Source organism: Genypterus blacodes, unplaced genomic scaffold, assembly GCF_046128005.1.
Source record: "Genypterus blacodes isolate CSIRO-AG114 ecotype Tasmania unplaced genomic scaffold, CSIRO-AGI_Gbla_v1 ptg000112l_1, whole genome shotgun sequence".
NCBI lineage: Eukaryota > Metazoa > Chordata > Actinopteri > Ophidiiformes > Ophidiidae > Genypterus > Genypterus blacodes.
The window spans coordinates 2191127-2215000 of NW_027466916.1; the positions used below are offsets into that span (position 1 = coordinate 2191127).

Here is a 23874-nt window from a genome sequence, read left to right on the forward strand (position 1 = left end):
GAGGTTCTGCCCCTCTCAAGCTAACCAGTCTCAGATGTGTCTGGTTTACTCTGTCCTAGCCGATTGGCAACACCAACACACCAACACACCAACACACGCACACGTACATGTAAGCGTGCGAGTTTGGGAGTGCCGGCCACTCCACTCGACATTCACTCTCCAAACTCATTCTTCAGATGTAACACAGATGTCTGCCATGTTGTTGTAGTGTGGCAAGCCTCTGCCAGGCCTAACCAAACAGGATGACTGCTGTGGAAGCGTGGGCGCCTCCTGGGGTCTACACAAGTGCCAGAAATGTCCAACCAAACCAGGTAAGCTAGCCTGACTGAAGCCATCGTTTCTGAGTATTTGTTTGTTCTACTTCTTTCCAATAAATGACTTAACTCTAATCCTTTCCAATTATGTCGGAATTCTATTTGGTTGGTCGGTTTCCCTGCTCTGCTCTGCGTCCCGGTGAAGATCATTACTCTACTGTACTTTCCTACCCTGATGGTATTGTGGTATTTGGTCAGCAAAGCCTGTATACTAGCCAGCAGCGGCGACCATGAGTGGAGACGATTGTTTCATCCCAGCAACACCAGATTCCTGAATTCCTCTGAGACAGCTGCGTGACTCGCCTTGCACCCAGTTGTAAAAACCAAGCTGTTTTTGCTTTCACAAAACCAAAACAGGCAACCAAATGAAAACCCATTAGGATTAAGATGAGAGCCTGGCATAAGTGCCACCCACCCTGCAGGCGGGTAAAGCAGCCAACCTGGCCTCAAAAGAACGAAGCAATGAACAGCCGCAACTCAGCTGCTTTTGGCCACAAGAGCTGCGGTAGGTTCAGAGACCGGCGGCGGCGGGTGGCTGTATGGCGGCAGGCTCGGTGGGTGGTGACACCACTGATGGAGACTCTCACTTGGCGTGGCGGCTGTGTGTTATTTGGAGTGCTTGATTATGTCCCTGTGTCTGTTATTGAGGCCACATGAGAAGCAACTATGGCGACACTCCGTTCTCATTCCTGTCTCAGTACTCTTAATCTCCCAATGGCCCTTTGTGCAGATGTCAATTCAAAGTCCACTGTCATACGGTTGTTCACTGCTGAACATCTGACCAGACTCTTAATCAGTAGCAGATATCATTCCTCTCGGTCTATTCCATCCATCATGGATGTGGATCCATTCTTTTCACTCCCTCTCTGTATCTCCTTCGCCGTGCCAGATTCCTGCTCTTCCTAATTCCCCGGCATCATCTGTTTTGGCTCCCAGATGTTTTCCTCTTTCTCCCCTTTGAAGTTTCAGGGGAGAAACCGAGTGAATGCTTCATTTGATTATCCGTGTGGTAATTTCGAGGGGTTCGTAGGCCCGGGTCACACGCAGGCAGAGGAAGAAAGTATTGAGCAAATGAAGGGAAAGTGAAGTCAAAATGAAGTCATGTAGTGTGTCCCAGAGGTCTCAGAGGGAAGAGAAATGCTTTGAATTCCACTGAGGGTTATTGTTCTTAGACACTTGGCTCCGTGTTCCTCTCCTGCTGGCCTGTATGTATGGGGTTATACATTCTCGTGATTGGCACAGGAAATGTGCTGCGAATAACTGCGGCTGAAAAAGGAATAATGATGCAATTCCATTTATTTCTCTGGGATTGGATCAGTTGTCGGCCTCCAATGCGGGAGGAAAATGTTGTATTGCTATATAAGAGTCTCCTGTGTATCTTGTTGAGTATGTGATAATGATGTCATGAAACCCCGGTTTGTATTTTGGGGTGTGACGCTACTATGGGTCAGTTTATGGCTGGATAAGAAAAAAAACACCCTGTTGACTGAGAGTAATCTTTACTGCTTCAGGAGCCGGCTGGCAAGTTTTCTTTATTACATCTACAGAAGATGCCAGTATGACCACAGTTTAATGGCTCCACTCCTGCTGCAGACAGGAATGCTTTAGAGAGCTTGAAGAAAGTCTCGTTTTAGGTCCAGGTTTTCAGTCCCAGTCACATTCTGCAGTGAAACTCTAAACCAAACTTGCGGACCTGGTTTTATCACTACACGGTAGAGTACAGCACCAACTGGTCCAGAGTGCAATGCTTGTGAAACATAGTAGACAACGCTGGTGTTAGAAAGGAGTCAAGTGTGTCTGTATGTGTTGGATGTAAAGCTGATGTTGCAGAGGCATGAACACCAATTATTGTCCAAACAGTCCACTATGGAAGCTGAAGCCCTGTAGGTTCCAAAGCCTTTAACATTACATGCTGAGAATTCCTGGATCATAATGAGATCCAGATCAGCAGGGACGGCTGCAGTCAACTCCTTCCTTCTGGTTCTGATGAGGTGGAGTGAAAAAAACCCACCCAGGACTTTTTATTTTAAAACTAGTTTGATCCTAAGTCCTCTTTTCTGACATAGAGACAGTCTGACTGTGCTCAGGTCTTAAAGCTGACCATTGGTTAGAATAGGTGAGTGCAAAATTTGCTTGAGAACTCCCCAAGAAACACACTGCTGAAACTGAATCCAGGTCTTTGCAAACAGTGCACTGTATTACTGAAAGGAAATGTATGTTTAGAAACTGAAGAGTCTGGCAGGAACGTGTTGTTTGTGCGGGACTTCTGCGTAACGCTCTATCTGTGAAGTCATCTAAGTTTCCTTGGAAACTCTAAGCTGACGTGAGGCCGTTCCATGTGCCCTCAGTATGACCCGTGCTGTAGTGTTAGTATGATGCTGTATATATGTGCTCGCAGCCCCTCCCTCACTGTGTGTTTCACAGCTAATGGAATTCCTTAAGCTGTTTGTCTCCCCATCTGTCATTGCTGGGTAGCTTCCCTCTCCCCGATGCTGGGATGCTTCCCAGGGAGCCAGATCCCGGGTCCCCTGGGCCTGAAGAAACCACCCCACCCACAGGAGTCTTGGCTTCCTCTTCCTCTACCTCTTCAGGTCAATAAAGTTATCATGATGTCACTGCCCTAGTGTTGCTCCGCCCCTCACTAGTTCACCTCGCTCCTCTATCTCTGGGTGTTGTCTCAGTCTCCTCCTGTCTCTCCTCACGAGACGGTTCAGATTGATAAAACCTAATGAGGAGAAGAAGCAGGGAAGGTCGCAGCGCCAGAAAAATCCAGATCTCCCCACATGGATCCATCCTCCTAAATCTCAGCCATTTAAACTGACATTCATGGAGGGGCCAGAGCCTGTGCTTATTACATTCTATTAGCTCTGATCAAACATGAACACTTGCTAATGACCAAGTAAAACCAGAGATGCACTGACTTTGTCTCTCTAATAGGCAGCCAGGGAACAGATGCACCGGGCCCGGCCAGAATTCCCGTTCTGCAGCAGCTTCTCATGGTGATGATAGAGACATCACACCACTTTGACAGATTTTGATTTATTGATGTTGACTTAGCATTATCCTGTCACAACCAGCATGATGGAATCTATTAGGTGGACTGCATTGTGGGTAATCAGGCCTGAGCAAACCTAACCACTTGAAGAAATACTGTAAATCCCATTTGCCAGGCAGCGTGCCAGTTACTTGGGGGCATATGGATATGAAATTTGTCTTGCTTTGCTTAATTAGATACAAGCTGAGTTAAGCATATTTCATATTGGGAGTGTACCACAGCATGGCTTATTTTGGCGCTAGCTCTGTTGGAAAGGGCTTATTGAAGAGCGTGGGTCTGTTTAAATGTGGGTTTGATCGTAGTTACACTGCCATCAGCGTGGAGAAGTAGCATAAAGAGAGATTTTCAAACTGCAAACAGAGATGTTAAATGTATAGTTGAATACACTGAAGAGTGTGTTTTGAGTAGAGATGTAATGTACCATGAAAATTGAATAATCCCTTCATCAAAGGCATGTGCTGGTGCTTCACATGTGCCATGCCTGTCGCAGAAATATGATACTAATACACAGCTAAGACAATCGTTGAGCAAATAACAGAGCCTGTAGATTTATTTTGTACCCTGTCATTAATATAAGCCCAGCTGCCTGTCTGAGTCCTGCTTGCTTCACTAGCAAGGAGACTATTTACAGGGACATGTGATATGGACCGTGCCAGACTGGTGAATGTGGCTTATGTCAAGGAGAGCCTGAGTTTTGAAAGTAAATGACTTTTCTTGAAGCAGTTTGCTCCAATCAGATTCAGACTCAAAGGCCACAGAGAGATGACTTTGCCATCTTTGAGAGTCAAAGGACCTGAAAACCTCCATGGTGATTAAAGAGCTGTGTTTGCCCCTGGTTTCTCCCCATGGCACCAGTTTGTCCCGTGGCGGTTTGTCAGCAAGTCATTTGCTGGAAAGGGTCCTGAGGAGGTCTTGGCCTGTGTGTTGGTTGTTTTCCTAAAGAGTGGCCCCCAATGGAAAGGAAAACTCTCTCCTTTTCCCATCCTGTGAATAGCATCCATCCCTCCTCTCTCCCGTCTCCCACTCGTTCTCAGCTTTTCCAGCCAGTTAAGGGGATAAACCCAACAAGTGAGGCTGCCTCCCAGCCTGGCCCCTGGTGAAGGGCTCCCAGCCTGTGATTGACTGAGCAGACCACTTAGTCGTCTTAGAAGAACCACCTCCTGACCGGGTGGTCCACAAAATGAACCAAATTACCAATTAAAGATTTTGTTACAGCTGAGAAGCTTATTTGACTGTAGACCCTGTCTCTCTCTCTCTCTCTCTCTCTCTCTCTCTCCCTCTCTCTCTCTCTCTCTCTCTCTGTCTCTCTCTCTCTCTCTCTCTGTCTCTCTTTCTCTCTCTCTCTCTCTCTCTCTCTCTCTCTCTCCCTCTCCCTCGCTTTGCTTTCCTACTCATTTTGCATAAGCTCTCCTTTCACTGGTGTGGACTACATTTTACTTTGATATGAGAAAAGGACTTGAATGGATATTTATGTAAATTCCAGTCTAGGACAGTGCCACCAGCTGAGAACTTCCAAGAACTTTGAATAACTGGGGGTCCAAGCAAATATTATTGAGCAGTTTCCAATGGAGTGCTTAACACAATTGAATGGAGAAGCACAATACATTTGTGAAGGGTGACAAATTCTTTTGTTGAAGTGGATATAGGATGATTGTATTTTTTGTTTGTACCCCCAGTGGATACAAATCGGCCGCTTTGTAACCATGGGTGACACTAATGATGCACTGCCTGGGGTCACTCTTGCATGCCACTGCCTGCGTAGCTGCGATAACAAGCATTGTTAGTTCCAGGACTCAGAGAAGGAAAAGTTGTCATCAAAAAAAGAGACCCTGTGATTCTGTTATATAATGTGAGCTTTTTTGTTATTTGGAAATGTGACGAGTAACATGCCAAGCTTTCCTTCAACTGTTCAGTGTCTTTGTCAGTCCATTACTTTGAAGATATTCTAGTGTATAGATGCAGGGGACTTTCCATGTTTCTGTTGTTCTCTTTTCCTGAAGTCATTATTAGACACGGAGATTTTTTGAAATGAACCGTCTTCAAATTGGAGTTGTTAGTTCACTGCAGAGGTCCTCTCCTCCCTGCTAATAAGCTTTATTGAGCCTCCTGGACCTTCCCCACTGGGCTCCTTTGGCATGTGCGCCCTGCTGTCACTCAGGCCAAACTTTCCCTGATCACGCCGCCGCGGGAGGGCGTGCCCACCACCCAACCACAACAGCTCATTACTCAGAAACTCTGGAGGGGGATTAGGAGGGTGTGGAGAAAGATGAGGTGGGCAGACGGGAACAGGGGCAATGCTTTGACACAGTTCCCCCCTTGCCCCCTTCAGTCTGACCCACTTCTGCTCTGTCAACCATCGACCTTGCCTGGTCCGCTGGGTCCCAGCAGGACCAAAAACATAACTCAGTTTCCAGGACGATGGTTCTCAAGACGTCTCCATGAGGTACACATTCCAGTGACCCCTGGGAAAATGACACAAAATCCTGACAGATTGCTTGTGTTTACGTATCACTGTGTTTGTATCCTGCCCACGCTTGAGGAGTTTTATGGCCACTAGGGTTGAAAGCTCAATTTGTAACCAATTCTTTCCAGTTAGCATGTCACCTGTGTAGAAAGGGAAAGGAAAAAAACAGAGAAACACTGAGGTTCATTGTGTGTTTTTGCTGTTGGCTCTGGTGTGAAGCCTGAATGGGGCAGATGTGTGGAGATTTGATCTATTTACAGCAGAGCGAGAGAGAGAGAGAGAGAGAGTTGACCAGGATGCAGAGATCTGGTCTTGCTCGCTCTTGTTCAAGCATCCTGATAGCCACATACAGATCAACACTGTGGTCTGCAGTCTGCTGGAGCTTTGCTCACAAACACTGTGCAGGGCTCCTCCCATTCCCGGACCACTCTGCCAGGGGAAGAGATGTGTTTTCTTTACTGGCAAGCCTGGGACTGTGGTTTCTTCCATGCATCACCTCTGTGTTGCCGTGGCAGCCAGTTTTACAGAAATGTTGTACTTTGGTAAAATCTCAGGTTGTTGTTTCTGGCCAGGGGAACGTCTCAGTTGCCTATTTGCTTGAAATGTTTCATTTTGTCATGGTAAAATAGGTTTTCTTAGTAATCTTATAGCACATCAATTCATGCAGGCAAAGCACTTTCTGCCACTGTACAAAGAATTCAAGACAGCACTTATTTTTTGAAGAAGGTAAATATACAAATTTAAGAAACAGCTCAAAGGAAAACAGTTATAGTTACTATTTATACTAATAGTAACATCAGAGAGCCACTTTATGTGTTTCAATCTGATGATAAATTATAGCAGTATGAGGTCGGGTTGATGTTTTATTCTGTATTTATCTCACATGTGTTAGTGATCAATACATATGGAATTTAAATCTACTCAGTTGATTAGTCAGTTTATTTAAATGGAAAGTCTTAATCTGATTCTGGTGGAGCTGTTCCTCTTCCAACGTCTTTGTTCTGTGTCTCTATCAAAGTCAAGCCCCACCCCCCTACAGGAGGACTGAGAGAGGCAGACAGAGACACAGGCCGCCTCTCTTCAAGTGCCGAGCTCGAAAGCAGAGAATTAAAGTTCAGCGATTTATTGCCGTTTCAAATTGTGATGTATCGTGCCATTTGGATGTACTGTGTCCGCAAGAAACAGTTCAATCATGATAATAAGCAAGCCATTATTCTTCGAGCTCTCCTCACCCAAACACACGCCATCACTCGTAAATCATATGCTGAATCTTCTCCTTCCCACACGACAGCAATCTAAACTTTTCATTTCAATTTATGTCATGCTTGAAAACTCTGAAGATCTGTAATTCATTCTCATTTCCTCAGTTTTTGTTCCACATTCAATCCATATAACGACCTTTAGAACTTCTAGAACAAACACATACAGATCTTAATTTCTGGGTATAAACAAAGAATAATGGAGCATGTTGGGGCTTCACTGGGTGCTGAATAAGTGATGACATCATGTTTTCAGGCCTCTGTCACTGCCAGTATGGACACACTGTATTATTTACTAGGCCTCTTCTCTGGACCGCTTATGTACACACCTGAAGCACACGCCAAATGATTTTTATTGCTTTAACAACGCAAGCAGAAAAGGTTTAGGCAGGACCTTCCTGGAAACATTAATCGTCATTCCTAGAGTTTCCTGTTTCACCTAGAGTTTCTTGTTTGAGTAGATTTGCACCCAGGTCGATGACAGAAGTTTGGGCTGTGACACAGGCTTCCTTGACATATTTATGATATAATCGTTTCCTTCATCGGACCCTGGGGATGAAGGAGACGTATTGGTAATATGATTGTAAATGACGTCAGGTGTTATCTTTACTTTCTGCTGGATGGCAGAGCTGTCTTATAAATGTGCTAGATGGGGATCCATTTTCACTCCCTGACTCTGGTATCCCACAGGGCCCAGCTGTGGGTCCCTTCATTTTTCCTCTTGCAAAGATCCTCACATCTGTAAGTTATATGGTTTCCTCCTAAAGATGAGCTCCTCTTCTCACTCTGCGATGAAGTTAATGTTTTGTGAGAGACATTAAACTGTTAGATCACGTTGCTCTACTGAAGCTCTTCTTTCTCCTTCTGTCCTGTTTGCAGCCTATGCAGTCATTGCAAATGGACAAGTGGAATGTGCCATCGGATACAAAAGATTCAACACCACTCACTGTCAAGGTAAATAATAAAACATGTTTCTGTTTTCTGAAGATTTTCTGACAATGATTTTGTCTGTTGCATGTTTTGATGAAAAATGTAGCCCCATAAATATTTAATGCAATGGCAGCAATCTGATAGAAAAAACATACTGCCCATATGTTTCTATGCATGGACCCCTGAGGTCCTCTGTGAAAGTATTCCTTGCTGTATGTATGGACCCTATGGGAACCAGGTCAAGGATACAATTAGCCTCAGTCCAGGGTCAGAGTTCAGTAGTCAATAAGTGCCTGGGGCTCCTGTTTTAATTGGTCTTTTGGGTTCTTAGTGGAGGTTGGTACAGCAGGCTGTGATTATGGTAAATGCAGAATCTTAGTAGCAAACCTTTTGTGTAACACCACCTCCAGCAGCCTCTTTAATGTGTCAGCAGAAGCAAGGCTGCACAGCTCTCACCTCAAACATCCATCCTGTGTACAAACACTTAGATCGTCCCTGCAAAACAAGCTACCTGTCAGCGCACCAAGACAGAACCGCTCACTGCCTCACTGCCTTCTGTCCCTCAGACAAATATTTTGGACCATTTGCGTTGTTGATCAGCAACTAAATTAGTAGCGAACCAACAAACATTACCTCAAACATAAATTACAAGTTAGTGAGATTTACTGGCTGATTTACAGGACAGAGCACTGAAGTGATTGCAACATTTCAAGTAACAGGAGTCCAACAAGTTTTCTGATTTGCAAAGTACACTATTGATTTCCCCAGATTTATGATTCAGCTCAGCAACTTAACACTTGGATGAAACTGAACATCAAGTACAACACTGTCAGGGATGGAGAGCGTTGATGAGGCTGATCGCTGGAGACTCGCTGACACTGTCAAGATGGCATCAAACAAAATCGTTTATCTTTCTGTTATTTCAGCTTTCTCCTTACAATTGTTTCAAGATGCTCCTTCCATTCCTTCTCATTTCTGTAGTTCTGCAGGACTCCCTCTTGAAAACCCCTGCCATATTGCTCCATTTCCCAGAATCTCTAATTTCTCATTTGCCAAGGAGGAACATACCTGATTTTGGGGAGATTTATCATTTTGATCAGGATGTCACGTAGCCTAAGCTGTTTGTAGTTTGTTTGAATGAAACAGAGCTTGTCTCATATTCTGCATCACAGCCTTAGAATAGACATGCTTTGCCCTTCTGCCTTTCTCCTCTGACCCTTGTGTCCTGTGATGTCCACACCACAACACGATAAGAAGCCCCTTCACTGCTCTGCGACTTCAGAGAAGGTCCCTTATCTTCTGAAACAGCTTCCTCGGAAACTAGGTCAGCTGAATTGGCCATTTGTAGCTGGGTTCGTTTGATGAAAGGCCCACACACACACACATGTGCATGTTGTGGGTGGTAAACTGGGAGCGGGTCAGATTGCTCATTCACCACATCAAAGATGACAGGAAGTTTTACATAAGAGCTACTGAGAATCATAAAACATATCGCTCTAGTGACATTTATCGCCTTGAAAGCTGTTTGAGGTCAACAGACGAACAACAGCAGGTCAGCTTACAGGGCTCGGTCACTCAGAAAATGACTTCTCTCTCTATTGGTTTCTTTGGCAATATCTTGACAATGTGCATTCAATCTTCCCAGTTTGTAAAATGGATGGATTTTGGCCCTGTGTGTTTTGTGTGTCTAGTGTGAAAATTCCAAAGTAGTTATTCTGTACTCCCTTTGTCCATAACAGCCAATACATTCTAACAATACTCAACATAGTCACAGTTTCTGCCAATTTCATTTGTTATGTCCATAAATAATCCCCCCTGTTGCTTAGTTGGATTTTGTTTCATCCAGATGTGCAGAGTGGGTAAGGTCAAGTAAGGTCAGGGCAGAATATGGAAGCAGTATTAATTATAATGTTATACAATGTAATGAAAAGACTGACAGTCCATCCCCCCAGGATCTAACAGGAGTAGAGCTACATGACAAACAAATACAAACAATATGCATAGAACAGCATTTATTTTCTTGTGTCACTCCCCATTACGATTTCTGACACATCATCATCACTCTAAGTTAACGGTAGGTAGTTTAGACTAACGAGTTGAACTGGATTGATTGGTAAGACAATGTTGACAAAAGCCAGCTGGATTTACACATTCCAGTACAGCATGATAATCAGCTCGGAGGCCCCCCAGTGTGTGTTTTCTGACAAATTTATGAGGTAAGATGGAAAATGATGCTGTAGAATGGGAAATGATGCAATATCGCTGGAAAATGTGGCATTTTGTTGAATTTGTATTGAATTCTGCAATCACGGAATGGTGAAAAGATGGAGGGAGTCTTCTCTGACCTGTTATGGCACACGGTAATTATCAATCAGAGCAGTCAACCATGAATCGAAAATAGGTGTTGAGATTAGTGGTGATCATGACGAGCTGTCATAGAAGTCCGGTTCAATCCCAGTCAACCCACCAGCAGACCGTTACAATAGCACTAATCTGAGACTCAACCCAACCATGGATTAAAGACCCCATGTGATGAAGCCTGAGCCCAATGCTGACCTGAACTCTGACCAGACAGCACGCTGCTTAAACTAAGCCCAGGTCCCCACAGCGCCCGTATATTCTACTGTATACTGTTGTTCGTAGCTCCTAGAGTGTGAATATCAGCCAAGGCAGTGAGGACAGCTGTCTGCGGTCGGTCTGCTTCAAGTTCTGTATGCGTCCCATGGCTCATCCAAACAGATGGCACTGACAGGTCACTTTGCAAACAGGAAAGCGAAACTGCGCGCTTGTTTACACTGTCAAAACACGGAGGCCGGGGGCTTGGTCGTTACAGGGTCAGCTTCAGCCACGGACTATATCGGGATGAGAGAGATGAAAAAAAAATAAAACCGAGAAACAAAGAGAGACTCACAGCAAAACAACAAAAAGAACATTGAGGCATTCCCTGGATATGCTTCAGTCCGCAGAATTTATCAGACTTGATTCCTTTCTAAACTCACTTTTTCCACCAGGGAGCAAAACAACAAAACAAGAGCAGATTAATTAGAATTGGGAAAATATGTGGTGGCAGGCGGTCAGGTTGCAGTCATCAAGCAATAGGAAAAGACCTTAATGATTTACTCCTTGTTTAACACGGCAGAACAACAAACTTTACCTGGTCCCAGGGAGACCGCATGACTGTGTTCCCCAAATATGTCTCCCCGGGCTCCAGGCTGGCACATTTCACTCACTCGCCTCCCTCCGTTTGGCTCGGTGACTCGAACTTTTGAGAGCTAAATAAAAGGGTCGAGAATGGGAAAAAGCATTTTGTTGCCTTCGCTCCTTGACGTAAACCGTGACTTTGGATGGTGTAAGGGAAAGACGCAGAGGAAACAAAGATGCTAATCGAAAACATTCTGCCATTTCTGAACATATTGCTTTCGGTGTTGCCACATCTTTGATAGTTTATAATACTGTCAGTCAGAAGGGATACACCATTTAACTTGTGTATTGGCTTTTACAATGGTCAGAGTGATTGTGTTTCCTTCATGTCAACACTGTGCCGCGCTCTCCCACTGCATCATTCACACTGACAAGTCATGTGTAACTTACTTCACGCTCATTTCCTCACTTCCTATCAGCTGGTTGTGTTGATTACGTGCTGTCCTGTGATTGTTTGTCATCTTTCGGGGTGTAAACATATCTACAGACCCTGCTGGTCTCCAGTCTACTGCACTTTACATTCAGTCTGCATTCTGAACCAAATCTGATAGTGACACTTGTACAAGATAAAGCCAATCGATGCGTTCAGTGTCCACTTAGCGGTGAGGGGCCATGTGGCGCGACTTTGCTGTTTACGACAGTCAATGTCAGCGCACCAGCCAATGTAGGTCTGCACCTAAACGCATCGCCGACACATACGCCAGACTGTAGGAGGGGATGGAAATATGTGCTGACAGAAGTCAACTCTGTGTGTTCTCTGGTTTGATTTAACACCGGGACACATTTAGTTTCCTCCCCGAGCTCCGGTGGTTACTCCCAGCTTGAGGATACAATAATGATTGATCTGTCTTAGTGGGAGAGGACGCCAGATCACAGGAAGCTCCCATAGTCTGTGTCAAAGACAGTTTTGAAGTATAATGAGGCCTTTGAGTGTATGTAATTAGAACTTTTCCAGTGTCTTAGTGAAACAGGAAAGCACAGCTCTGTCATGTCTTTTACTATATGTTCTTTGACGTTTCACAGATATTAACGAGTGCATGTTGCCTGGGATCTGCAAGAACGCCGAATGCCTCAACTCCAAAGGAAGCTACAGGTGCACCTGTAAACAAGGCTTCATGTTAGACGCCGCCCGGAGTCACTGCGTGTGTGAGTACAGCTTGTTTCCTCTGATTTATGGCAAATATTCAAAAGCTGCGACCGTTTCTTTACGTGTGTTTGTTTATAACTGTCCTGATGCTGACTCTCTCCTCAGCGGACAAGGCCGTGTCAGACCAGAGGGCCCTGTGCTACAGGTCAGTGTCAGCCGGCTCCTGCTCGCTGCCTCTGTCTCAGCACATCACCAAGCAGATCTGCTGCTGTAGCCGAGTGGGTAAAGCCTGGGGCGCCGGCTGTGATCGCTGCCCTATTCCAGGATCAGGTACAGCATGGGCTCCACATTCTCCTCCAGCGGTCACAGTTTTATGAAATGTATTCTTTTCTCACTCAGGATTTATGATCCTCTGCCCTTAAACTCAATCATCCGTCTCTGGTTTTTATGACTCTTGCTGGAAAACAAGTTGCTGGATTTAATGCCTTTGTAGCTGTAAAATGTCACATGCGGCCCTGTGTTGTGGGTTTGCAGTGGTAATGAAAGCACGAGCAAGAAATGTTCACAAACTCGGTCCCCACTCTGCTGTCTGCCAGGCGTGTCAAGCGGATCAAAATAACCAAATGTGTTTGGGATGGAAAATGACCAGAAACATAACAGTTTTCATATTTTGGAGGCTAGATAATTGTGGGAGTCATTCTTGTGTTATCACTTCAACCCTCAGAGAGAAAGCTCTCAATAGGCTTCACAGCAGAAAGACACAGCCTGGCCAAGTGAAACATGGGAAGTAGTTGTCATCTTTTTTTTTTTTTTTCTTCATCATACCGATCTAATCTTCAAAGTGTTCCAGGCATAGAGGCTGGTTTTATAGAGTGTCTGCACTGGCCAGTGATTCATGGGGATTGTGATAGATCAGATATCAGAGACACAGACCTCCATGGTGCTGCATAGCCAGGACTGACACACTGCACAGTCACAGACACACACACACACACAGCTCCTGATTACTCGGACGCTGGCTTTTGTACGGCCTGACAAGCTGTTAGAGCCGCGTCCCGCACAAAGCCAGCCGAGCCCAGTATTTGTGACTTGGTAACAGGAACCTATTGACTTGCATTCCACACTTACTTGACTTCATGTGATGTGGCTTTTTGATCATATATCGCTACATTTCCCCCCACTTTAGCTGCATCAGTCACAAGCCTATCATATCCACGTTTCCCGCATTTACCAAAGCATTTACAGCGACCACGTATCTGTCATTACTCATATCTCTATTCCAGACTCTATTGGCGTAGAGTCGCTGCTGTTGGGTCAGGTGGGGGACAGAAAGCTTCTCGATTGTAATGGATTCACCATCGCTGAGGCTTGTTGGGCTCCGACACAAAGAGGTGTACTCTCACTCCCTTTTATCTATACAGCCAATCCTCCATTATCCCCTCACTCACATGCCTCGACAGCAGCCAGTTCAAAGGTCAGTCGGTATTACGCCATCCTCTTCTTCTAATCCACTGGCACGGCGTTGTGTGTGTGTGTGTTTGAGTGTACAGGTGTTGTTGCTGGTAGCCCTGTGCGACAGCTGTCACCGGCCCTGCCAGTTAGCCCCACAGGCTCGCTCTGCAGCCGAGGCAGAAACTCAAACCTCCCCATTCACAGTAAAGCGCAGCATGCTGAACATAACAGCGTTACATGGTCGGCTCTGCTGGGATCACCGGGCAGAAATATGAGCCACAGTTACACTTTGGATGTGTTTGCGTGTGTGCTTAGGAGCCTGAGAGCAGGAAGACGAGGTCATGTTTTCTATGGCTCAGTCTCCGCTGCTCTATGTTTCTATCCTGCAGACCATTTTAAGGAGATCTGCCCGGCTGGACACGGATACACCTACTCACGCTCTGATGTGCAGATATCTATGAGACAGCTGGGGCAAGACGATCTGCAGAGCACAGGCATCTCTTGGGAGGAGGAGAGCCCCACTTACCCTCAGCCTCCATTCTCTGAGCCAGAGGAGCCGTCGCTGCAGCTGCCCGGCGGGAGGCAGCATCCCAGCTACCCGCACACTCCACAAGTACCCCAGTACCCTGTGTACCCCGAGACTCCATATGTACCCCGATACGCCCACACTCCACCGCCACGGCAACCACAGCAGCCAGTCCATCCTCCCACAGACACCAAAGAGCCAGCCAGAGAGACACCCAGGCAGCCAGAAGGTGAGACTAAGAGGTTTGGCTCGGTTCCTCTCTGCTAAGTTAAGACTCTAAGGTTGATAAATGTTTATTGTGATTGGTAAAGGGGTGAATCTCTGTTCCTGCAGAGTGTTCAGTCTGCATTATGCACTCAGGCCTTGCAGTTCTCCAAACATGGCGTTCACTTGACCGCTTGGATATTTTTACCACAACTGAAGACGTAAACAATACAGCGCACATGAATGATTACACAATAGGAATTATCTGGAAGGGATGCAAAGGGTTTAGCATTTTATGAAGACCCAAACATCAACAGGATGTTTTGATCTTCATAAATAAATTCTTCAAACCACATTGGACGTATTTGAAGGCACGTTCATGTTTAACATCCAGCAGGATGAACGCTAATCCACCAAGGCCATACGTCTAAATCCTCTGGATTTTATGTGAATTTATCTTCCCCATTGAATGCTTTTAAGATACTTTGTTGGCATGGCTGCAAGCTTTTGATTTATATGGGGAGACACTTTGGTAAATATTTAGGGATTTTTGTCTTCATTATCAGAGATTTCTGTTTCCATGTCTGTGTTTGCATCTTTCTGTGGTCGCTAGTCTGCATCACTACAACACACAAGTCTGCAAATCTGCCATAAGCTTTGGTTTATTAGAAATAAAGCTGAAGTGAAGCGTCCCAGGTGAACAAAGTGTGTGTGTGGGTGTGTGTGTGTGTGGCTATACAGTGAGGGTAATTGTTAATGCAAACAAAATGTCAAGTCTCCCCACTGATGCACCTTCTTGTTTCTGTCTCTGTGCAGATGTGGAAATATTGAGTCCGGTAAGTTTCCCCTCCCTGCCGCCCACTTGGCACACGCTTTTGACATGTTTATCTTAGAACGATATGCTCTGGCTATCTCAGCTGGGGGTTTGTTATGATTACATAACTTATCCAGGCCACATTTTGGTCAATACAGACACTTAATTAGGCCTGAATATAACGACAAAAACAGAAATGTGCAGTGACCATGACTTAACCCAAGGAGTTTCTTTTTTTTTAACGAGGAGTATTTGCTTGTTTTCTAGCCAGCTGTTGTGACGGAATCACCGGTGAAATATCCAGGTACTCCACGGTTTCATTCACACTCCATAAACACTTTACTTTACATTTGCTACGCTTCTTCAGTGGATGCTTGTCTGATTATCCGACGCCTCTCGTGGCTTGACTTTCAGAATCCAAGGTCAATAGTGATTTGCTTTACTTTCATTTAGGCAGAGACTTGTAATCTGTTTTCTTTAAAATTGCCCCCGCACAGCAGTGGAAGTCTCAATCCTCATCTACTCCGCCCGGGTGCCAGTGAAAACACTGACAAAGTCTGCAGGTTGATTCCACTCCATGGGTCCGCTTGAATTACTTCTGTCGCCGTGCTGTTTTTAGCCTCGGAGAAAGACGTAGATCATCTTTATAAAGCTGCCACGCAACGGCAAGAGGCTCTGGCGAGTGACGGCCTGAGCGGTAGTCTTTGAGAAAACAAGTAGTATATGATTAGAGTGGCACAGAGGGAGAAGTCGGTCTGTTTGACAGTGTTGGTGGTTTTCTCTGTATGTACTCATTCCAGTCCTCCATTAACCCCCATCCCTAATTCTTCTTGACAGAGAGTTCTCCAGAATCCCCCATTGTCAAGCCCGAGCCAGATTCAAAGGACACGACCCCCGTATCCCCAGCCACTGGTAAGACATGCATTAACAGCTCTATGTATTAAACATTGGACATCTCCCAAATTAGTGGTTATGCATCACCGGCGCTTAACTGACAGGTGGAGCTGCACGGCTAACCACAGCCGACTCCCGCACAAGAGCAACGCCGTGCTCGGCCGCTCATTGTTTATGCTCTCTGTCAACTTCTGGCGTACAGCAGCACGTCTCTCACAAGACATTTCTTTAATGCTTACCAAAAATCCGAGCTGGGAAGAGGTTGTATTGTGCTTTGATTTGACCCCTTTTCTCTGAGCCAAGTTGGCTCCAGGCTGCAGTGCTGCACAGAGGGTGAGAGGGCAAGAACCCAGAAAGTGTGTGCCTCTTGGAGGAGGAAGCTGCCCCGACTGGAGAGAGGAAGACAGGAAGACAGGGGTTAAAGTGTGTTTGGGTGACAGACAGACACATAGCGAGGGAAAGAGGGATAGAGAAAGTTTGGAAGAGAGCTCTTAGCAGCAGAGACTTCACTGTAATCCTATAGAGGAGGTCACAGGGAGGTTTGCTGCTCTCAGCCAGACGCTGCAGCCCAGCTGAAGATCTGTTTTACCAGAGTTAGTTTGGATGGAAAAGGACAAGAACAACAGCGATGTCAGGCTCGGCTGTGCATGGCCGCTCGCCTGCGTCTCTCTGACCTCTCTGTAAGCTCTCCATAACACCTGTTAGAACACTAAAGCACTGTAAAACCTGTCCTCTCATCCAAGACCCCACCTATAAAACAGCATGAGGGTTCCCATGGAGAACAACATGTGTTGGCGGAATGCATCTTTTTTTTTTTGTAGATATTGTGTAACTGTAGCTTAGCTACCTCGTCCGTCTGTGTTCTGTGTCTTGTATTGACTTCACACATGTAATATGTCTTTGTCTTTCATTACATTTAGACAAGTGTGTCACCACGCCAACGATATGCGGCCATGGGAGATGTGTCCCGCTGCAGACGGGCTACACCTGCCGCTGTGACCCGGGATTCCAGCTCAGCGCGTTGCAGACCAGCTGCGTTGGTAAGCCACAGGAAAGGGAGTGAGGGAGTGAGACGGGGACGACGGAGGGAGTCTCAAAGAGAAAGAGAAGCAGAGGCCTCCGTCCCTCCGTCCCCTCATTATCTCAACGCGAGCACACCAAACATTACACGGGGCATAAGCCGGGAGAAGCGGAGCGTGCCAGAATGAAAGGGATCCGTTTGTTTATGTTGACGTGTTCTGTGATGCCTGACAACAGAGCGCGGGGGCTGTCCAAAGAGCTGCCACGATGCCGTGATGCCTTAGCTCACAGCGAAGGCACCGGCCAAAGCCTCCACTCCGCTCAGCTGGACTCAGAGCCATCGCTGAGGAATGTCTATACAGTAGAGCGGCTCCAGAGTCCAGCTTTGGAGAGACTGGAGCTCCTGGTGAAATGGAAATAGAACTGTAATGTAATGCCACACTGTAACACACTCTGTGCACCCTCTCTCTCTCAGATGTGAATGAATGTGAGGAGGACCTGTGTGGGGGGAAGGGCCACTGTTTGAACACCTTTGGCTCCTACTCTTGCCACTGCTTCAGCGGCTACAGCCAGGTGATCACCCAGAACAGGAAGTTCTGTCAAGGTGAGCCCAAGCGTGCATAATGGTTGGAGACACAGTGTTTCCATGGGATGTTCCTCCTCATCCTGCTGTCTGTGTTCCACCTCAGCGTTATAGAGCTGCGTGTTCTCGTCTGTCAGCGCCGCTCATTTAGAAATGATCCTGCAACCGTTAATGGTCACGGAGAACAACAGTCACTTTCTTTTCCCTTCTCCTGGGTTGGCAGACATTAACGAGTGCAGCATGGCCAACAAGTGCCAGAGTGGCAAATGTGTCAACACGGAAGGATCTTACACCTGCGAATGCAACAGCGGCTACGCCAAGTCCTTGAGGGGCGAATGTGAAGGTAACATACACTCACACACACATGCAACTCCTGTTTGTTAGTGTGGCGGCCTGCAGGAGAAACATTGTCACTTTTCTGCACAGGTAGAAAACATTTGTAGCTCGGGACAGATGGTGTGTGTGTGTGTGTGTGTGTGTGTGTGTGTGTGTGTGTGTGTGTGTGTGTGTGTGCGCCAAGCTTGATGTTTGTATTGAAAATGTCTCCCCGTGCAGACGTAGACGAGTGCAGAGATCACACTTCCTGTCCTGACGGCGTCTGCGTCAACACTCCGGGCTCCTTCCTGTGCCAAACCTGCAGTCCAGGATTCAAGACTGTCAATGAGCGATGTGTGGGTAAGAAGCCACCCGACACCGCCGCAACCCCACAGCCCTTCTGTGACTGTTGCTTGGAGCGAAGCTGGGTTTTGCCTCTGACAGCAAAGAAAGGGCTTCGCGTGGTATTGGGTAACATTTACGTAGACAAAACGGCTGCTCCCAGAATGCAACACGCTAAACCGAGGTGACCCGACCTGGCAGCGATCCGCGGCGTTAAGGACGTGCTGACAGCTCGTGATGCAGCGCAGTTCACCCAATCGCTCGCCTCCAATTAGAATCTCCGGCTTGTGGCTTTTTCCTCTCAAAGGGACGCTGTGACTGCGAATATGCATGAAAGTGATATGAAATCGTATTTTATGCCTCAGAGGACTTAATATCGGAGGTTTGGTGTCCAGCGTGGGCTACTGCTGCGCTCACGCCGCAGCCTGTAACCACAGCGACGATGGGGCTGCTGCATAGGAAGAAACCATCCCTCCGCCCTGAGGATTCACTGTTTCCATGCCTGATAGGTCCATTACCCCGCTTCCCTCTCATATCCACTGTATTGTTCAAACACATTTAGCATGTTATTGCTGATCTTTTCATATCTCTGGCCCCTGGAAAAGATTGTTTATAATACTTCAATTTGGGAGAGTCCAAATATTGTCCCTCGGCCACAGCCTAGAACAAACAGCGTATTATTGTTGGATCCCTCTGGCCGCTGTACTGTCGGGGCCCAGCGGAGGCCGGCGAGGCTTCGTTACCGCTGCCGGGCCGGGGGCGAGCGGGCCGAGATGTATGAGGGGGGGTCACAGGGTCAATTCCCCCGCCGTGATGAGGTCGCGGCAGGCAAACAAACTCTCTCACTTATGGTGTTTTCTGTGGCTCGCCGTTCACTGCAGATTATTGGATTTGAAACACAAACTATATTTGGTTTGTAATGTGTTTGCGTTTACATGCTTTGCGAGCCCCCGACCCCCTCGCCAGTGGCCCCTGTTACGCAACAGCCCCACTGTTGTTACCACATCCCCTCAACAGACCCCTCAGACCCCTCAGACCCCTTTAATTTGTTTGGAAACCTAATCTCCCGGTGAGAGCATTGGAGAAACATTGATCCGGCGCAGTGACAGAGTGAATCGACGATGGAAAATACGGTAATCAACTTTGCATGGAGCGGTTGTTGCTTCCGAGCCGTCCTCTCTAATCCGTCTCTCGCTGAGCCCGATGACTGATGGGGGTAAATCATTTGCAGCGTGTGACTTCATTCGCAGGATTTCCTCGCTTCCAAAGCAAACACTCACTTACAGCCACTTTCTGTTTGTCAGCCTGCTAATATTATTCATTTGGCGTAATTCTGGTTGTATAAATAGCCGCTGAGAGGAAGCCTGTAAATGAGGGGGAACACTGGAGGTAAATATTTTGCGCCGGAACATCCACTCAGACATTCCTAATAGGCCTGCAGCACGTGGAAGCAGGGAGCTGTGAGTGAGGCTGCAGGGTTCCAACATTCGCCGCAGTCAATTGATGTTAGCACAGTAGTTTGGGCCCCCCGATTGGCTTGGATTGCGGATCAGGCTAATTGCTTGAGTGGTTAAGGAAACAGCTTGGTTCCCTCGTCAAAGGCTTATCTCCCAGGCTCGAGAGGAAGCAAAGCTTTGGCCGCACTGACAGACGTCTGGCAGCGCCCGCGGCAACGCAAACACAAGCCGGGCGGCGACTCGCTCCCGGTGTTTGCGTTGTCTCGGCGTGATACACACTTTTCCATCCTCTCCATCTTCCCCTCCTTCTCTCTCTCTCTCTCTCTCTCTCTACCTACATCTTCAGCTAACCTTTAGATAATTGCCCTCATTAACACTTGGACGTGTTCTGCTGTAAAACAATGGTTCCGCATGACGTTTTACGCAAACACACCTCATTTCTTCCATGCTGTGAGGTGGAAAAGACAACCGCTGCCACAACCAGTAAAACCGCACGAATACGGTTGTGGTGCCGTGCGCTGATGTCATCTCAGGGCTGCTGATGGTGTAACTGTTTCCCTCACGTTTAAGTGCTTCACTTAAGCCCGAACAGCGAGGTTTTGATGAAACATTTTTCTTGGATGGGCCTAAAATTCGGGATGATAAAAAAGGGATTTCCAGATTCTTTGAAATAAAGCTCGTAAGCCTGTGAGCAAACAGGAACATGGCAAATTAAACTTTACCCGCCTCCCTGTGGGCATGATCAGTACGGAGCTGCAGTTCGACTAAAACAACAATAAATAAAGGTCGGATTAGCGCAGAAAATGAGGTGAAAGCGCGAAACAGCTAAAGGAACTGTTTTGTGGTGAAGAATCTAATTTGTCTTTATTGAGTGTGAAGCCGTTATGGTACAAGAACCTCTTTTCAGTCTCAGTTGTCGTTGCTGAATCCAGACGAGCCGAACGAGCGACTGTATTACAAGTGACCCCGACCCGACTGCTGTAATGACCTCATTTGATCAAACAATATGTGGACCGTATAAAAGGAATGTCCAGGCTTAACTGGGTAATATACTCACATTTAATATAGGTTGGTGTTTTCCTGTCTCTGCTCTGGTATTTCCTGTTGCAGAGCCTCCATTTAAATCTTAATTTCAAAACCATAATCAGGTTATGTAAGAGTGGAAAGCTTCATTCATGTCTCCTTCATGCTGCGTCCTCTCTTGACCTCTTCTGTCCCCAGATGTGAACGAGTGTCTGAACCAGACGGCGTGCGGCCACGGAAGGTGTGTGAATACGGACGGCTCCTATAGGTGCAACTGTTTCCAAGGATACAAACTCTCAACTGCTGGCGTTTGCCAAGGTAACCCGTCAGTCAAAAGTTCAATCGGACATTATTAACGCTCTATATAAAGGTCAGCAGCTCTGTAATCGTTCACAGAGCGGCTTTAACAGAACGGCTACAAAGACGGAGCGGTAGTCTTTATTTCCCTCTGTATCTTCCCTCCAGATGTGGACGAGTGCGTCCTCCCAGGAGTCTGTATCAACGGACGCTGTGTCAATCTGGACGGCACCCACAAGTGCACCTGTAACCATGGCTACCAAGCCGCATCAGACAGCAAAGCCTGCAAAGGTCTGCAAAGGATTATCTCAGGCTGTAGGGTAAAACTCAGGGCCGCCTGCTTCTCTGGGCTGAGGCGTAATGTCTGCAAATTGTTTCTTTCTGTTTTTTTTGCTAGACGTCAACGAGTGCGCGACCGCTAACGCGTGCCCCGAGGGAATTTGCATCAACACAGAAGGTTCCTACACTTGCCAGAAGTGCAGGCCCGGGTTTGGACCGTCTGCTGATGGACTGAGATGTGAAGGTATGAAGGCTGCCGTGTAATGAGCCGCGCTGCACCCACGCTTTGATGATGTCTGCGTCCATTTGCGGTGACTTTGTTCTCTCTTTGTGATTCCAGATCTGGACGAGTGCGCCCAGGGCGATTTGTGTTTCGGAGGAGTGTGTGCCAACACGGAGGGATCGTACACCTGCACCAGGTGTAAAGCCGGCTATAGAGTGTCTGAAGACAGGCAGAGGTGTGAAGGTAAATGATGGAGCTGATCTCATTCACGTTTACACTCAAACCCATTAGTGCTGTAAAGAATGTTGACTACTTCTGGGCAAAGTGCCAAGTCAGCATAGTTACGCTCTGGCTTTGATACTCCCTGATTAATGTTGCTGATGTACTTCCCTCCATGACTTATTCAAGGCTTATAAGAGGTCTAAATGTGTGGGTGTGTGTATGTGTGTGTGTGCGCGCGTGTGTGTGTTGTTCTCCAGATATTGATGAGTGCCAGTCCCTTGCTACCTGTGCCAATGGGATCTGTCTGAACTCAGAGGGCTCGTACACCTGTGAGAGCTGCCCCACAGGCTACACAGTCTCATATGACGGAGAGCTCTGTGAAGGTGGGTGAACTCAACACCGCCCGCCTTAATGGAACACCTGCGTTACTCCATACGCACGCTTAAGCCCTCTTTACAGCCAGCGCCGTTGTGATTACAGCCATTTGCGGTATTAGATCTTTTATGTGGACTGTGGTGTGTAACGGTGTCGCTCCTTTCATGTGCAGATATTGACGAGTGCTCGCTGCCCACGACGTGCCCTCAGGGAACATGTACCAACACAGAGGGATCCTTCACATGTGTCTCCTGTCAGCCTGGATTCAGAGTCTCAGAGGATGGACAACAGTGTGACGGTAAAAAGGCTTTTGTGTGTGTGTGTGTGTGTAGGAATGTGCGAGTGTGAAAATCTGTGATTCATTGTTCCCAGGTGTGTGAAGCCCTTTTATTTGGAATGAACGTGCCAGATCACGTCCTTACACACAAAAGAGTCACCCGATGTGTTTACAAGCACACACACACACACAACAGGGTTTAGATGAGTAACCTGGTTAAGTCACAGGGATTCGGTCGGTAACCTGGTTTCTGCCTTGGCCGAGAGGATCTGAACTCGTTTCAACTAAAGGTTCTTCTCTGTATCCGTTGTTGTAAGTTGCTCCAGCAATGTTGGACTCTTAAAGACCTAAACAGGAACCTGGTTAAGCGTATCTGTGGTCAGGAAACGCGGTCACTCCAGGAGAACTCTGCGTGCACGAACTTGATACCTCAAAGTCCCTTCGATCCAAGAGAGGGGAATAACTGAGGCATGACTGAGGAGCACGTACAGTAAACACACTGACTGACGAGCGAGCGAATGGAGAGAGTGTGAGTTGTTTTCCACGTTCTCCAGCTGGTTCCCGGTTGTGTGTAAACAGCATCAGGTGTGACGGCTTGGACGCGAAAGCACCTTCCTCTGAGCTCCAAACATCCCGAAATACTCCTCGCAGACATCACATCATAGCTGGACCCCGCTCAGTCCATCCTCGCTCAACACAATGAGACACCCGCCGTCCAAATAGACCGCGATGATGTCAGGCCCACGTCCTGCCGATAGCTCAACTAGAACTAGAAGAACAGACGAGAAGAGAAGGCGTCGACATTCATAATTCGCCCCGCACCATTACTGATTACCGATCTCTCTGATGACGACTGGCCGGCTCTATTCATTTGAAGCCAGAGATGATAATCTGCCTTCTGATGTGTCCGTGTGTCCAGATGTGGACGAGTGCCTGGTGGCGAACGTGTGCCCGGGCCAGCTGTGCATGAATACCCAAGGAGCCTACGCCTGCAGGGGCTGCGGAGACGGCATGCGGCTATCAGACGGCGGCCACAGCTGCGAGGGTAAGTGTCCAACTGTCCACCGTACCGAGCCGTCATCATGGTCAACACTGGCTCGGGACAGGCAGTGAGAACAGAATGCAAAGTGACTCCGAACATGATTACACCAGATCTGTACAGGCCCGGCTAATTTGCGGTGACATGATTTATGAGATCAATGCAATGAAGCGGCTCTCTTTGACGAATCCGGGGAGGTTAGATCTGTCATGACTTCATGGG

The 23874-nt window shown here is 47.1% G+C and overlaps 1 protein-coding gene across 2 annotated transcripts in view; it reads left to right on the top strand.

Annotated features, from left to right (window-relative positions):
* Window positions 1-23874, top strand: part of LOC143009589 (latent-transforming growth factor beta-binding protein 2-like) — a 76555-nt gene that overhangs the window by 35118 nt on the left and 17563 nt on the right. For both annotated transcript variants that reach the window (XM_076161625.1, XM_076161626.1), the window contains exons 8-26: window positions 209-311; window positions 7972-8046; window positions 12247-12369; window positions 12476-12640; window positions 14152-14517; window positions 15309-15328; window positions 15574-15610; window positions 16144-16218; window positions 17121-17240; window positions 17696-17824; window positions 18027-18146; window positions 18359-18478; window positions 21139-21258; window positions 21406-21528; window positions 21635-21760; window positions 21857-21982; window positions 22219-22344; window positions 22509-22634; window positions 23533-23658. In XM_076161625.1, the coding sequence (XP_076017740.1) occupies window positions 209-311; window positions 7972-8046; window positions 12247-12369; window positions 12476-12640; window positions 14152-14517; window positions 15309-15328; window positions 15574-15610; window positions 16144-16218; window positions 17121-17240; window positions 17696-17824; window positions 18027-18146; window positions 18359-18478; window positions 21139-21258; window positions 21406-21528; window positions 21635-21760; window positions 21857-21982; window positions 22219-22344; window positions 22509-22634; window positions 23533-23658 (2326 nt within the window). The remainder of the gene's footprint in view (window positions 1-208; window positions 312-7971; window positions 8047-12246; window positions 12370-12475; window positions 12641-14151; window positions 14518-15308; window positions 15329-15573; window positions 15611-16143; window positions 16219-17120; window positions 17241-17695; window positions 17825-18026; window positions 18147-18358; window positions 18479-21138; window positions 21259-21405; window positions 21529-21634; window positions 21761-21856; window positions 21983-22218; window positions 22345-22508; window positions 22635-23532; window positions 23659-23874) is intronic.